This window comes from Dendropsophus ebraccatus, chromosome 5 (assembly GCF_027789765.1).
Source record: "Dendropsophus ebraccatus isolate aDenEbr1 chromosome 5, aDenEbr1.pat, whole genome shotgun sequence".
NCBI classification, from domain to species: Eukaryota; Metazoa; Chordata; class Amphibia; order Anura; family Hylidae; genus Dendropsophus; species Dendropsophus ebraccatus.
The window spans coordinates 96,773,609-96,789,830 of NC_091458.1; the positions used below are offsets into that span (position 1 = coordinate 96,773,609).

The 16,222-nt window shown below is 39.3% G+C and overlaps 1 protein-coding gene across 1 annotated transcript in view; it reads left to right on the forward strand.

Annotated features, from left to right (window-relative positions):
* MYO16 (myosin XVI) overlaps positions 1–16,222 on the forward strand; it is a 202,436-nt gene that overhangs the window by 160,163 nt on the left and 26,051 nt on the right. The window contains exons 27-31 of the mRNA XM_069972945.1: positions 801–903; positions 2,632–2,728; positions 6,570–6,810; positions 8,355–8,665; positions 9,142–10,293. Of these exons, the coding sequence (XP_069829046.1) occupies positions 801–903; positions 2,632–2,728; positions 6,570–6,810; positions 8,355–8,665; positions 9,142–10,293 (1,904 nt within the window). The remainder of the gene's footprint in view (positions 1–800; positions 904–2,631; positions 2,729–6,569; positions 6,811–8,354; positions 8,666–9,141; positions 10,294–16,222) is intronic.

Genomic DNA, 16,222 nt, shown 5'->3' on the forward strand with positions numbered 1-16,222 from the left:
GCACATTGCGTTGTGAGAACAGCTGATGTTTCTTTACGCTGTTCAGTGAACAGCATCCGGAAATAATTGACAGACACATTATTCTAATGCCCGTTCTAAAGAACGGGCGTTAAAATAATGATATGTGGACACAGCGGGCAGCATTGCATTGACTTCAATGCAATGCTGCTCCTGCAGTAAAGAACGGACGCTGAGGCCATTGCAATCAGCGTCCATTCTTTACTAATAACAGACAGTGTGAACCTAGCCCCATGCTGCAAAAAAAAATTCTAAGAAATGGTTTAAAAAAGTAACAAAAATTAAGGATGTCGAATTGGCCTCCAGATTCTCCAGGTCTTAGCATCTGTTGATAATGTCTGGATTTGATGCTAATGCGTTGGTGGCAGATACCACAAGAAAGCTTCAATGGACTAGAACTGTTTGGGTGACCCAACAGCGGTAGGCCAATGGTTTCAATGTTATGGTATATTAACAAGTAAAGGAAATTTAGTAATTAGTTTATCTCATAGTTTCTTGTGTCCTGAATGGGACACAACAATGGGAAGGTGCATGGTGTCCAGCGCTCCAAAAATAAAAATAAAAATATATAAAGTTATTCTGTCTTAAAATGTATAAAAACTCCTCTTGGGAGACCCATGCACCTAGGCACTTCATGCTCTTGCGCCTAATCATGGTAAATATGATATATTACATATCACTCCAAGACAGACATTTTCACTTTTTACTAATCTAATAATCAGACCTGCTTAAAGTTGTCCACCATTAAAGTGTTATCTATTAATACTACACCTGAATTTCAGGTATAAGCATTTATCGGAAATATTAACAAGACAGAGGCATAAAGCATCTCCTGAAGAGAAGTGCCGACATGTTTTAGAGCAATGCAAGCAGCAAGGATGGCAGGTAATATTAAGACAACTACTTTGCATAAGGTGACGTTCATAAGCTGCCTGGTTTTCCCACCTCATCCATTTTCTAGCATAATTGAAAAGCTTGCAGTGGAATGATTCCCAAGTGTCCAGCTGTTCTAGGAAATGCTTATTTTTCTTTGAATTCTATATCCTCAAATACTAAGAATTTCCTTTAGTTGCTTTATTTAGTATTTTATTTTATTACCGTAGATGCACAGGACAGCTATAAGATAATTTAAATTAGGTAATATATCCTTAAAGGGCTAGTTTAGACCCAAGGGTATTTGACTTATGCAACAATGGATTAGTGAAGCACAACCAGCTTATAGTCCAAATCAGAGGATAAATTAATGGACTGATACAAACTTTCTACTGTGTAAGTGGGGACAAAGATGCACAGATGTTCCAAAGATGCACAGATCTGTATTTATTTGTAAAATGTCCTGGTGGTGCCACACCATGAAGCACTATTCATGTCTTTTAAATGACAGATACCTCAATGTAACCCTGATGGGCAAGGCTACCAGCATACTGGGTCCTCCAGATATTGTTTAGCTCAATTGCATGGTGGATTTGTCAATCTCTATGGCTGCCATTGTAAGATTTTGAAAATAGGAGTTAAAAGGCAATTTTTATTAGCAGCTTAAATAACTTTGATACTTAACCTGTTTTCATTTATGGAGAATTTGAACATTTATCCTGTTGTCCACTGTTCAGATTACAACACAAAATCTGATTGATTGCTAATTAGTGATGAGCGAATAAACTGGCATTCTGCTCATCAGTCTACAGGGCTTTGAAGTATGCTCCGCTTCCGGCCGCTCCTCCCCATGTGCTGGGAAAAGATGGATCCAGTCCTGGGGACCTTCTCCCAGTTTCCCAGGACTGGATCCATCTTTTTTTCCAGCACCCGGGGAGGAGCAGCAGTAAGCGGAGTAGACTTCAAACCCCCGCAGCCCAATGAGCAGAATACAGATATGAACAAAGCGCTTCACTTCGTTCCTACTGTAGATTCGCTCACCACTATTGCTAATGCTCTCTTTTCCATACCTTTGAATTTATGTCTTCAGCTGAAGAGCTGAGTATACGCGGACTAGCTCTTAAAGATGTGCTACCTAACTAGAACTAGAACAGTGCTTCTGAATTCCATTCTTAATGGCCAATAACAGGTCATGTTCTCATTCTAAGAACAACTGTGATAATACCTGATGTACTAAGTATAGTTATATCATGTGTGAATTACTAAGGAAATCCTCAATACATAACCTGTTGGTGGCCATATGGACTGGGATTGAGAAGCACTGTACTAGAAGATTGCAGATGTTAGCTGGTGTATCCTTAGCAACAGTGCTGTTCAGTCATAAGCTGATCCTGTACTGACAGCGGAGAATGCAAAACACCTCATATCAGATATATAACCATCAGCCCTGTCTAAAGGCACACTTTGGGTATTTATATGTAAATATTTATATCAGAACATCAGATTAGAGGAAACTGCTAATTTATAATCCATAGACTTCTAATATTTTCTAATATACATTGATGTCCTTTGTTTCTCCCAAGTTCAGTAAGTTACCTGAGCTCGGCAGTTTCTATTATTTATACTAACAGTGTAACTAAAGTTAGGCTTTATAGGGATTAGGCTTTCTTCTGGGTACAGATGTTGGAGTTGCACATATGCTTATATACTGTTGAGGCAGGTTCTTTTTTTTTTCCATAGATTGGAGCTCGAAAAGTTTTCCTGAAATACTGGCAAGCCGATCAACTTAATGACATGTGTTATCAGTTGCAAAGGAAAATCATACTATGCCAGAAAGGTAAAAGTGAAATGTTTTTCATTCTAATATTGGGAGCTTATTATAGTAATACCTATCTGAGTCAACATAGATTATGGAAGATTGTTGGCAGAAAATAACCACCTGTTCTCTCTAATCTGCTCATATATATATATATATATATATATATATATATATATATTTATATATATCAAAGTTTGTATGAGGCGGCACTCCGGTATATAGTGAATGATAAAAGGTTTTTATTCACCCATCAATGTGCGATGTTTCGATCTCTCATTGAGATCTTTTTCAAGCAACAATCAGTGAGACAATGGCTGGTATTTAACATAGAAACCCTTCCCATAGTACATGGGAAGGGTACTTCCCATCATTAGTGACATCATAATAATTAGTATACATAAACAATACAGTGCAGCAATGAAGTGTAAAGTCTTAATTCATCTATATACAACGTGTGATAAGTGTCATCAGAGTGGCCGTCTGGCAATCCTCCTTTTTACTATATATACATATATAAATAAATAAATATATATATTTTTTTCCCCCCTTAATTTTTATCTAAGGATAGCTATATATAGTTTATATTTTAACCCTAGATTGTGACATCGTTAGGGCAAGTACAAGCAAACAAGGTCCACAGAACATAATACAGTGTAGCCAAATGAGCCAAGGGTAAAAACCTAGATAGCAGCACAGTTCAAAATAAGAATTTAAAAGAGCAGTCAAAACAAGCAAGGGTTAAGCCAGGGCAAAAGATCAGACGAGTACAAGGAAGGAATACTAGTGAGGTAACTAAGACCAATCAGAGATATAAGTAGTTTAAAAACTGGGCCGGGACGCCAGTGCCAAGCTGATTGACTACGTATGCCCACTCACTGAGTTTCTCTTGGTGGTGTTGTGACAAACAGTTCTGCACCACACAGCACCGGTACCCTTGGGAATGTCAAGACTATCAATGTTGAGGGACACAGTGCCCTGGGGTGGGGTCCCAGGATACAGTTGGAGAAGGCTTATCAGGGTGCTCAGCATAGAACCTTCTAATCAACTCCTCAGCATGCAGGTCTCTCACAATAAAAAAGGCCCTTCCAATGGACCAGATATTGAAGGGCTCATACTCCAGTTTCTCCTGAATAATAACTACAGCAGGAGGGATATACAACAGGATTACATTCTCTCTGGTTATATATCTAGCTATGCAGTCCAGCCTTTGATTAGCTTTCTCTACAATTGACTAGACTGCTGACTCATTTCAAAATCACTACCACCTTCTCTTCTAAAGTCCCCACTAAAACATAACTGCCAAAATGAAACTCTGATAGAGGATTTTGTCTCCACAAATGCATTACCATGTGTATGTGCTACTACTTATAATCATTATTTTTCTTCTAACTACCTATTCTACCAATCATAGCCTTGGGTCCTAAAACCACTCAAATACTCAGTTATGCCACATTTTTGCAATCAGGGGATGTTAGAGCAAATGACATTTAACACTGCTGGAGCCATTATTGTCTTTCTATTAAGTTTAGAGATGATAGAACAGGGCCGAGGTTCAGGTTCGTACGAACCCGAACCATCGGCATTTGACTCCCGCTGTCTTCCCATTCCCCACGGAACAGGAAGGCAGCAGGAGTCAAATGCCAATGGTTCGGGTTCGTACGAATCTGAACCTTGGCCCTGTTCGATCATCTCTAATTAAGTTCACTTTGAACACTTGGTACACAATAACGTACAGTACATGTACACCAGACAATGCCTTGTGTGAATGTACCATGCTACATCATGGCTAGATCATGGGCACTGTAGCCGTTCAAAATCACAGATGCACCACCTCGTATGGGCGTGCAATAACCACAGTCCAAATATGTGTAAATTATATTTAATTTCCCAGAATCATGTATAAAATCTAACTTTTATTAAATATGCATTAAAAGTAACAAAATTATTAAAACAAGTGTTCTACACATATGAAATCGGCACTTCACAACAGATCTAGGGTGTTGACCCTCTGATAGACTGGTATACTTAGGGATAGATTAGCCCAAATGTATAAAGATGAAACCAGACTTCAGAACAAAATTGCGATAAACAGGTATCTCTGTCTCAATCCAAGTCTCTACGCGTTTCACCCAGATATGTCCCTGGGATCATCAGGAGACCTTCACAAAACACAGTAGTTACTGTTTAGAGATTATATAGAATTGTTATGTTTAAATAAATAGAAAAATCAGATGAATATAGAAAAGGGTAGGAGACAAGTGGGGGTACATAGTGTGTATACTCTGTGTGTGCGTCGGGTGTTAACCCCTGCCCGGCCTCCGATAAGCACTTGGAGCAACAGGTCAGGATAACCCCAAGACACAGACAAACCACACACAATCAGGAGTACACTTTTATGGCTGCAGTCTTACACGTCAGAAACTGTATGTATGACAAATAGGGATAGCAATGACCCTCAGAGACAGTCCTCACTACCCCCCACGTGCCCAGGATGATGATTCTGTAGCCGTTCCCATGTGATCAACAACAGCTACCGAGTGGTGATTGATTCCACTGTAAAGGCTGGTATTGGAGAATCTAACTAAACCTAACATTTTATATAACTGTTTAACTCTATTTATGTAATGAATTTAGATTCTGTAAGAAATAATTGGAGCACATATGATATGCTTCCTTTATTTGTTACAGAATCTAAATTCTTTACAATAATAGAGTTAAAGGCTAAATGTCTAGCTGGTTACCATTATCACTAGAGGAAACTTACTGAAGACTAATTTATCAACTTCTATCCAAATTAGTCATACATTGCACCAATACAAGGCTCCTCCCAGTAGTAGCTACAGTCAGCCATAAGGGCAGACGTAAGTCATGATGTAACATATTACATTTCTTTCCACCTTGAGAACAAGGAAGTGTGTTGTTAGATAATTTCAATGACATGCAGCCATATCATGCCATATCTGGCATAGACGTAATAGCTGACTCTTTTCTATGTACATAATTGTCTGTCACCAGTATACAGATAAAATATCAGTAATGTCAATATAAAAATGCACACATGTCCAACACTTCTTATCTCATGAATTCTATGTGATAAGGATACCTTGTGCACATTTTACTAGATAAGAAGTATAGCGAAATAGTTAATTGGAGGAGACAATAGTGTGACATTTTATTGCAAAACAGGTTGTGTGTTTGATGTTTACATTATATATCAATGAAGTTCATTGAGAAGATTTTTTACTTTAAGTGTTGCTGACAGTAGATGTGATGTAAAGTCCAGAATATGGTTCTTGATAGCTGGCAAAAAGCACTTACAGCTGCATGCCAATTGTACCTAGCAAATAAACGTGAACACAAAATTTAAATAGCAGAGTATAGTCATTGTGTCCTGAACATTATGTTACTCTATACATCTAATGGGCCTAATATTAAAATGAAGAACAGTTATGATATGTCAGAGAGACATATCTAAAAGTTTTTATCAGTAGGGAAACTGATCAGGAAAATGAGATGAGAAAAATACTAGCACAGTGCATTCATGCCTAACACTGTGTCACATGACCTAGACAGACCTCCAGTGCAAGTCTATGGGGCCTTTTAGGTCTTAGACATAGAGCCGGGTGAGGTTGTCTACTTGTGTGAACATTTAGACCCTTTTCTTTAATGACATACACCTTAACACAGTCATTACTGGAGTATATCTTAATTCTTTCGACAGAATATTCAGTTATTGTGTGTGTCCAGCTGTATATGAATTTACAATATTTTCAGTCTTTTTCAATCTTTTGACAATATTTATTAATTTTAAAGTACTCTTTAAAAATGCACTATAAACTATGTACTATTTCTCTGTCAGTTGTAAGGAGGTTTTTAGCCCGTCAACATCTCCGTCAGAAAATAAGCATTAAACAAAGTGAAGGCGCTTGTATTCAAGATTTTTTAACCACTGTGGAGAACCTGGGCCAGAAAGCCTATCACTCCCTTGTTATTCAGAATGCATCTGACATTGGCCGTGAGAAAGACAGACTTCGCTCTGATCTAGATGTAAATATTGACCGAACAGGATCATCTAGTGATAAGAATGAAAGTTCTAAAAGGTAATTGTTCAGATAATATACTGCAGACCATACTCAAAATGCATTAAAGATAAAGTTCATTTTGCTTATTAATGGTGGAAGATCAAAAATCCAAAAGTTTTGGTAGAATGAAAAGATTGCTAGAATTAAATCAAGCCAAACCAACCTGTACTGATTAAAACATGCAATTTACCATTCATTAAATAATTGCACTTTTGATTCTACCTTTACCATTTTATTTAAAGGAGTTGTCCACTTCATAGATGCATCTTTTTAAAATAAGCTGAACTATGGCTAAGTTCACACTATGAGATTTTGCAGCCATCAAAAAGACGTTTGATATAATAGTCATGATCATTATAGACCACAGTCATCTGCAAATATCGGACATCTTTTTGATGTCAGTCAGCAATGGTAGTTGCAAAATCCCATAGTGGGAACTTATGTAGTGAACTAAGCCACAGAGTGTTCTGCTTCTTGGAACTCTAGTGACCAGTAACTTATGGATTTTTTAGTGAGGGTAATTTATAGATAAGCTGAGTGCTCCGGTTGTCCTAAATGAGAGACTCTCCACTAAAAAGTCAAAATGCATTAAAGAGTCACTGTCGTATTTTTTTTTTTTTTTTGCAGAAATCAATAGTCCAGGCGATTTTAAGAAACTTTGTAATTGGGTTTATTAGCCAAATCTGCCATTATCTGCATGTAAAAAGCCTTTTCCCAGGTCCCCCCCTCCTTCCTCTTTTTCATCCACTCTGAAAAATCTGAAAATTGTGACTTGTTGCATGAGACGTACCCAATCTGTTCTAGGGAGAGGGGAGGGGGGAGGAGGAAGGAGGGAGTTAGCCGGCAGCAGAAAGCAGATAACAGAGGATTACAGGCACGGAGCTAGGTGACAGCTGTAATCCGAGCTCAGACAGGTCACTGGTGACTGTCACAGGAGATATCCCGTGAGGGATTTGTAGATTAACTCTTTGTTGTCCTGTTTTGGTCTTTTCTTTAGCTCTCTCCATAGGAGAACAATGAAGACAGGGGGGAGAGCTTCAAACTGCTTTTTCATGATAAGGCTGGGTTCACACTACGTATATTTCAGTCAGTATTGTGGTCCTCATATTGCAACCAAAACCAGGAGTGGATTAAAAACACAGAAAGGATCTGTTCACACAATGGTGAAATTGAGTGGATGGCCGCCATATAACAGTAAATAACGGCCATTATTTCAATATAACAGCCGTTGTTTTAAAATAACAGCAAATATTTGCCATTAAATGGCGGCCATCAACTCAATTTCAACATTGTGTGAACAGATCCTTTCTGTGTTTATAATCCACTCCTGGTTTTGGTTGCAATACGGACTGAAATATACTGACTGAAATATACATATACTGACTGAAATATACGTATTGTGAACGCAGCCTAAAAATGCATTTTTCGGATAATAAACCCAATTACAAAGTTTCTTAAAATCGCCTGGACTATTGATTTCTGCAAAAAAAAAAATTCACGACAGTGACACTTGTCTAGTTATGTATTATAATGATTATTATTATGTTTTTTTCATTATATAGAGCTGATGAAATGAATGGTAAGGTTTTGGAAAGCCGCCTTGTAGGATATCGTTCCACACCTAATCTTTTTCATTCTTCTTCTGTGACGACTCCATTTACCACTGGAAGCTTGTCTCGTTCAGCATCTGGAGCCTCTGCAAGGTCTCTTTCATTACATACAGTGTTAAGCTTTGATGATGGGGGTAATCTACAGTCACCTCGGAAACAGCCTCCACCAAAACCAAAGAGAAATCCTACCACAAGATTAAGTGCTTCATATGAAGCGGTTAGTGCCTGTCTTATAGCAGCTACTAAGGAAATTGATAATGATGGTAAGCTAAACTAGATTTGTCTTAGTCCCTACTGTTGAAAACATATTTTAAGGTTTGAACAGTTACCAAGCAACTTAGAACAACTGTTATGTGTAGGAAGTGCATAGCTACTTTGATGGCATCTTGCTTTTCTGAGAGCTTTCATACTTTGTTTTAACTAGTTTCTTTCCTGCATCAATAAAAATTATTTTATATTATCTAACTTCAATTAAATGCCAGAACAAGGAACATATAAAACACCCATTCCCATGATTAAAATGTTACTAGAAAACAACTAAACATTAAATGATAGAAAAAGGGACATATAAAACATTTGGCTACATTCTTGAAATGTTCCTGGAAAATCTAAACTAAATTGGTTCTGATGATGTATTAATATATGTATTATATGCATTAAAAATAGCACTTTTCTTTTAGATAACTTGTTCAATACTGCCAAAAATTATAAATTAAGAAAATGTTTATTTCATTTTTAGCTTTGTCTCGACCAAGACCACATAGTGATGACTACAGCACAATGAAGAAAATTCCACCACCAAAACCAAAGAGGAGTCCTAATACAAAACTAAGTGGCTCTTATGAGGAGATATGTGTGCACAGATTAGAAGGAAAACCATTAAGTATGTTAATCAAAAAAAGTCATCGTGACTTTGGGACCATGCAAAGGGCAGCTTCTGCAGATGGACCTCACCAAGGCAATCTAACATTGTATATGTCACGAGAAGAAGATGAAAATGAACCAGTGTATATTGAAATGGTTGGAAATGCTAAGAAGAATTGTTCCAATGAGGCCAGCAGTCCTGAACAAGGAGAAGCGGTCTATGAAGAGATGAAATATTTCCATCCCGATCAAATTAATAGCAATACTGTGACAACTGGGAGTTCACTATTATTTTTACAGAACATAAACATAGCTACAGTTGATGGTTCCAATGCCAGTAAAAAAGAGGATGCACAGTCCAAGGAACCATGTGAAATACCAGCTCCATTTCCAAACCTCCTTCCTCATAGACCCCCTCTTCTAGTATTTCCTCCTGCTCCAGTAACTTGCTCTCCTGCTTCTGATGAATCACCCTTGACACCACTTGAAGTTATAAAACTCCCTGTTCTTGAAACAAATATTAACTATGCTATCCAATCTGAATGTTCCAGCCCTCTATCGCCTCAGTGTTCAAAACATCAAAGAGGAGAAAATGAAAGACCATCATCACCAGCCCTTGCCGTGTTTAGTGTGTCAAGTAGGATGTCTCCACCTTCTACTCCCCCTGTACACCCATCCTCAGCTTCTTACCAGTCATCAACGCACTTTGCTTTTCCCACAGAGACTCCGTATGCTTTGTTAGTTAATACAGCTAAAAAGACAATAAATTCAGAGACACTAAAATCTTTGTCTAGATCCAGCCCTGTTTTAACTGATGGTTCAAGTAGCACAATGACTAAACTGCCCTTTTCTTCTCCAGTGAAAATTGCTCGTACAATACAGACTAAATCTCCTTCTTCATTTCCAACCAGTGTCACTAATACAAGTCAAGTTACTAGCCCGCTTGATGAGTTAACTACACTCTTTAATTCAGGAAGAAGTTTACTGAGGAAATCTGTTGCTGGCCAGAGGATTCGGGAACGTGAAGGTATCTTATTATTACTTATATTGAGCCATCAAGTATAAGTTTCCTTCAGTAATCATTTTCACTCTTTATATATTATTTCAGTTTTCCACCAAAAACAGGTATAAATGACACATCACTTTTTAGTTGATTTTGAATACTGATGAGCAGATCAGCAGTTTTCTGATGTAATGTCTTCTTGTTGTATTTTATTATAATAAAACACTCTACTTTCAGTAGAGGTGTAGCTACTATTCCTGCAACCAAGAAAAATATATAGTTTTTTGCCACTTTTCAGCATTGAAAGTCATAACTGCACACTGGACTGAAAAAGTTATACTACACCTGCTGTGTATTGAGCATGGTATGGTGGAATTGGGTGAGGCGCGGGGTCCCCCTGTCAGGTCAGCTGGTAAGGTGATGTGTTAGCTGAGTGGGTCTAGGGTCACTTGGGCACTTGTCACTGTAGCCTGAAAAAGACCTAAGAGTCTGATGCTTTGGAAAAACAGAAAAGTTTACTTAGGAGAAGATAATGCAATACAAGGAAGGTATTCTGGGGGTAATACAGTCCAGTGCAATACAGAAAGAACACAATCTTGAGAGTTACTTAGGTGCTTGTAGTTGAGGAAGAAATAAGGTGCTTTGAAGAAGGAAGAGCTTTGCAGTAGGGAGTTTAGAGAAGACGGGTTGCCAGGGGGGCCTTGTCCAATGTAGAAGTGTACTCTGCCTGGAACAATAGAGGTGTGTAGAAGAGATATAGAGATTACTCATGCTCACAGATGACCCCTAGTCTGACTGCCTTCTGCCCCCTAGTTGCAGGCTACCCATCCTAGGTGGGTAATATGAGCCCCAGGCCTTGTTATTTGGGCTAAGCAGACTCCTGAGACTTCCCAGTTTTCCTGCACTGTGCAGTGGAATATGTAAACTTTCTGTATCTTTGTTCAACTGGGGTCATTTCCTATGACTCCTGAGGCAACTGCCCTGCACTTTAAAAGAGGTTCATGGTGTGGACAAGGTGTTCCCTGTGTGGCTTCTCTACCCTTATAGAGTTCTAGCACTGCAGAGTGGTTCTGTTGCTCATAAGGAAAAGAACAGTGGTTTGCTTAGTTAGTTGCATCCCTCTCAGACTAACTCTAGATGACTCACTCACTCCAGCTTACTAACTCTAACTACTCCCACCAGGAACTACAAGTCGTAACTACAGGGGTCTGTTTAATCCTGTCTATGATGGGTGGGCAGTGTGTGTGCAGAGAGAAAGAAAGTAGAGGATAGGCTGAAGAAAAGAGGGAACGCACCTGCCCCTGGCAGTGGGCAAAAGACAACACGTGACACACAATTGTTAACCCTTGAAAGACTTCAGCTGTACAGAGAAATAAGTTACAAGCAAAAACAGTAGTGACACCTAATGGGAAAAACACTAACTGCAGTGGATAACTCATCCAACTTGTGTGAACCCGAGGGAGTTACCCTACTCAGATACTATAGAGACTTAGGGCCTGTACCAGTAACTACACATGGATCTAATTCTTATTAGTGAGATGCCCTCACTGCTGGCCAGCATGCAGCTGCATCTCTCCACACCCGATGTCAGATCTGACAGGACAGTACTGTCACCCACAAAACCCTGTTTTGTTTTTTAACCTTTATCATTTCAGTAAGTGACATGGATGAAGGAGGGGTGTAATATTTTTAGGTCTGAGACAGGTCTGGATCATAGTGCAGATGCTGAGAAGGGGTGCCAGCCTGGCCAAACATTTATTTTAATACAATGATATCACTGATTCAGGTGGAGTCTTCTCTGGAGTTGTCTCTCCTCCCCCCCCCCACCTCCCAACTATGTCTCACCTCTAGAGTTTAAAGCCCAGACATCTACAGATCCTCACTTTGCAGCAGATCCATTTCACCCTGTGAATCCTGTGATCCTTTGCACCCTATTAACACCAACAAATACCTTACTGCCAAAATATGATACTGCCACATACTGCACTCTCAGAATATAATACTGCCACATACTGCACCCTTTGAATATAACACTGCTACACATGAAAATTAAGTAATAAAATTAAATTTAATAAAATTATTTATCTCTGCCTTTTTCACTGGGAACTCTGAGTGAAGCTCTGGAAACCATACCATTATAGCTCAGACAAAAACACCAAAATGAATATAAATGTCAATACCTGAATATCTTGGATCAATCAATATATCCTAAACACACAAGGAATACATCTACAACAAAAAGGAACATTCTTACCCCCTTTTCATAACAGTAGTGAATCATTCAGGTATCCATGGGTCTAAGGCATAATCTCCAAAATCTTTCCTATTGTGCCCTAACAAGAGGTTCCCCATCCATTCTTAAACAGTGATTAGGGAATTAACCTCTCTAAAAAGGGCAATGACCTGAGGCAACCTTCCCACTAACCCTAGTGTGCACCTTGTCACTTCAGTATGTATTTTGTAAAAAAATATTCATCAGGGGAAATAGAGCCAGATCTGCAGGAATTCAATGGCAACAACAAATGGTCTTAAGGTAGCCATACAGTAACAGTCAGCAGAACAATTGTCCCCCCAACAGTTATCTTTATTGTCGTCCTCCTATTGTACCCATACATAGTAATGTTCAGCACGACCGATCATTCCTCTGTTCTCTATGGCAAGGAAAGGACAACTTATCTTCACTGACAGTGGACTGTTCGGAAGGCACCAAATACTTATGGTCGGCAAAAATGTAGAGTGTATGGGAACCTTTAGGAACAAAAAAGTGGCTAGTGGAAAACAAAAAAAAATTAATGTCATGGCCACATGTCTGTTGTATGAACTATCTACAAAAAGAGTAAAAGTTATGTTTTGAGCAAGCACCTCTTTCAGTTATAGTAATCATTCTGAAGTGTTCTTTATTTCATGTAAATGCAAAAGTATTTTGAGATACATTGTTATGCGCATAGAACTGTATAAATTAATAAAAATCAGGTGGCAGTTTTCCAGGGGGAAAAAAAATCATAAAAACTGTTAATTAGGTTTAATAGCTTTTACAGCTTTCTATGAGGACAAAGTCTCAGCATAGGGTCCATTTACCTGTACAGAACAGTTTCTAGCTATCTATCATGCTAGCTAACATCAGAACCTCTTTCAGGAAACTTGGAAATAAATACAGTACTTCACCGAAAATCATCATGACAGTTTATCATGTCCTTTCCTTAAAACTTACTGTTTGTGTAGCAAAGAGCTTGATATTCACATGCACAGTTTGTTTGTTTAGTTTTCAATGAACCTTTTTTTCCTGTGTAGAATTATTCGATGGATTATTATTTATGTTATTTTTTAGGAAGTTAGCTTTTTATTAGTCAGTGGCATCCATGACCTCTCTCTCCACATCAAGGTGAAAGTAATAATAGTCACAATAAAATTATGTTTGCTATTGAAACAAAATATTACATAAAACGCAGAGAAGAGCAATTAACTTACTATATTTGAAACTTATTTTGAAAGGGATCCCCTTTTCTACACACCTTTTTGTTAGAAGGGTCCCATGGCAACATTTTTAGGAAGTGTCTCCCTTACTGGGACCCACAAACAGCAGCTTCCCAACTCCTGTTCTGTCAGCTTCTGAAGACATCTAAGATAAAAATGGGAATGGTAATTTATCAGAAGCTGACAGAAAAAGAGTCCAGCCAAGACTGGAAGATCCATTAGCAGGAGCAGTGTGAGAGTTAGGACCCTATTACACCAAAAGATGTCTGACAGATTATCTGACAGAGTTTTTCAGTCAAAGTCAGGAATGGAGAACAGGTCGTAAAGATAAGACTGAGATTTCTCCTCTTTTCTAATCCATTCCTGGCTTTGGCTTAATCTAAATCTAAAAGGTAGTCTGTCAGACATCTCTTGGTGTTAGAGGGCCTTTAACCCCTTAACGACATCGGGCGTACATTTACGCCCCCGTTGCCTGGGCTTTAACGCAACAGGGCGTAAATGTACGCCTGCGGTTTCCCCGATCGCTGTGTGTTCACACACAGCGATCGGGGAAGATGGCCTGCTATAAATCATAGCAGGCCATCTTAGCTTCTCGGCACGGGGGGTGGTTAACACCCCCCATGCTGACGATCGCCGCTATTGGCTGTTCAATTCAGATCAGCCAATAGCGGCGATCGGCACCTTTCCGGGTCATCGGTGACCCGATGACCCGGAAAAAATGGCGTCGGGTCTTCGGCTTCTTCCGTGGGGTCCCGTTCGGCTTTTTTTTAGCTCCAGCGTCTTCTTTTTCCGGATTTTGTGCTCTACTGCCCTCTAGCGGCTGATACGTGTAATACACGTATCAGTAGCTATAGGGATGTTCAGCATGCAATAAAAGTTTTTTTTTTTTCCAATTTTTTTTTTTCTATTTTCCGCACCCTATCGCCGCTGAGTGTTTATCAGCATCGCACGAAAGTGCACTGCTAATCAGCAACTCCTCCTTTTTGGCGTAGGGTGTTTTTCTCTATATCCTACTGCCACGGTCTGCTGATAAGTGCGGCATTTATCGGCAACACCATTTCTGGCGTAGGTTTTTTTGTTTATACTTACTGTAAAAAAACACGTAAAAAACACTACATTACACCACACTACATTGAATAAAGTTTGACACTACACCACTACATACCCCATATAACTATCTCCATATAAAAGTGGCCCCCTGGCTTGTTTTCGGTATCAGACGCATACGCTATTATTGCCTCGGACACCAAAACAGCCAGTGAGGATGAATGGGGGGGGATCCTTGGCCTCTGCTTACTGGATTGCTTCAAGGTGTACCACACATCATTGGGTTCTACATTTTCTAAATTCTGTCCCTTATTCCTATTTCAGGGGTCACGTTGATCCAGGGATTATTCTGATTGCCATTATGGAGTTGGGAAGGATTTTTTTCCCTATGATGAGGCTACTGTCGTTTGCCTTTTTGCCTTTCTCTGGATCAACACAGGTTGAATTTGATGGACTCTTGTCCTTTTCAACCTTATAAACTAATAATTGGCCTAATACCCCCCCAAATATTAGAATTGTCCCTTTTCCCCAGCTAAATAGGTATGGCCGCCATTCGCATTGGAGGATGCCATGTTGCAATTACAAAGCCTCTGTGTGGCCAGGACCGTAGAAACCCCCCACAAGTCACCCCATTCTGGAAACTACACCCCATAAGGAATCTAACAAGGGGGGCAGCGGGGATATGGCCCCCTGGTGACGGCCACATTTGGGACGTGAAAATGAAAAAATTTTTATTTTTTATTTTCACACCACATGTTTTACATAAGTGCCCATCACCAGTGGGGTCCATATCCTCACTGCACCTCTTGTTAAATTCCTTATGGGGTGTAGTTTCCATAATGGGGTCACTTGTGGGGGGTTTCTACTGTCCTGGCCGCACAGGAGCTTTGTAATTGCGACATAGCCTCCATCCTCCATTCCAGCCTCTAAATGGCGCTTTTTCCTTTGGTGGCTTGCCCTGTGCCCATATGGCACATTATGTCCACATGTGCGGTATTTTCGTACTCTGGGGAAATTACCCTACACGTTTTGCATTTATTTTCTTTTTTAACCCCTTGTGGAAATGGAAAAAATCAAGGCTAGACCAACATTTAGTGTAATTTTTTTTTTTTAATTTACTCTAAATCATTGATCTTGTCATGATTTTTTCATTTTCACAAGGGGCTAAAAGATAAAAAAAAAAAAACACAAAATGTGTAGAGAAATTTCCCCTAAGTACGGAAATACCCCACATGTGGACATAAAGCGCCATGCGGGTGCAGGGTAAGCCTCCGAAGGGAAGGAGCGCCATTTGGTTTTTAAAGGCTGGATTTGGATGGAATGGATTTCGAGGGGCCATGTTGCATTCAAAAGGCCCCTGTGTTGCCAAGAAAGTTGAAACCCCCCACAAGTGACCCCATTATGGAAACTACACCCCTCATGGAATGTAACA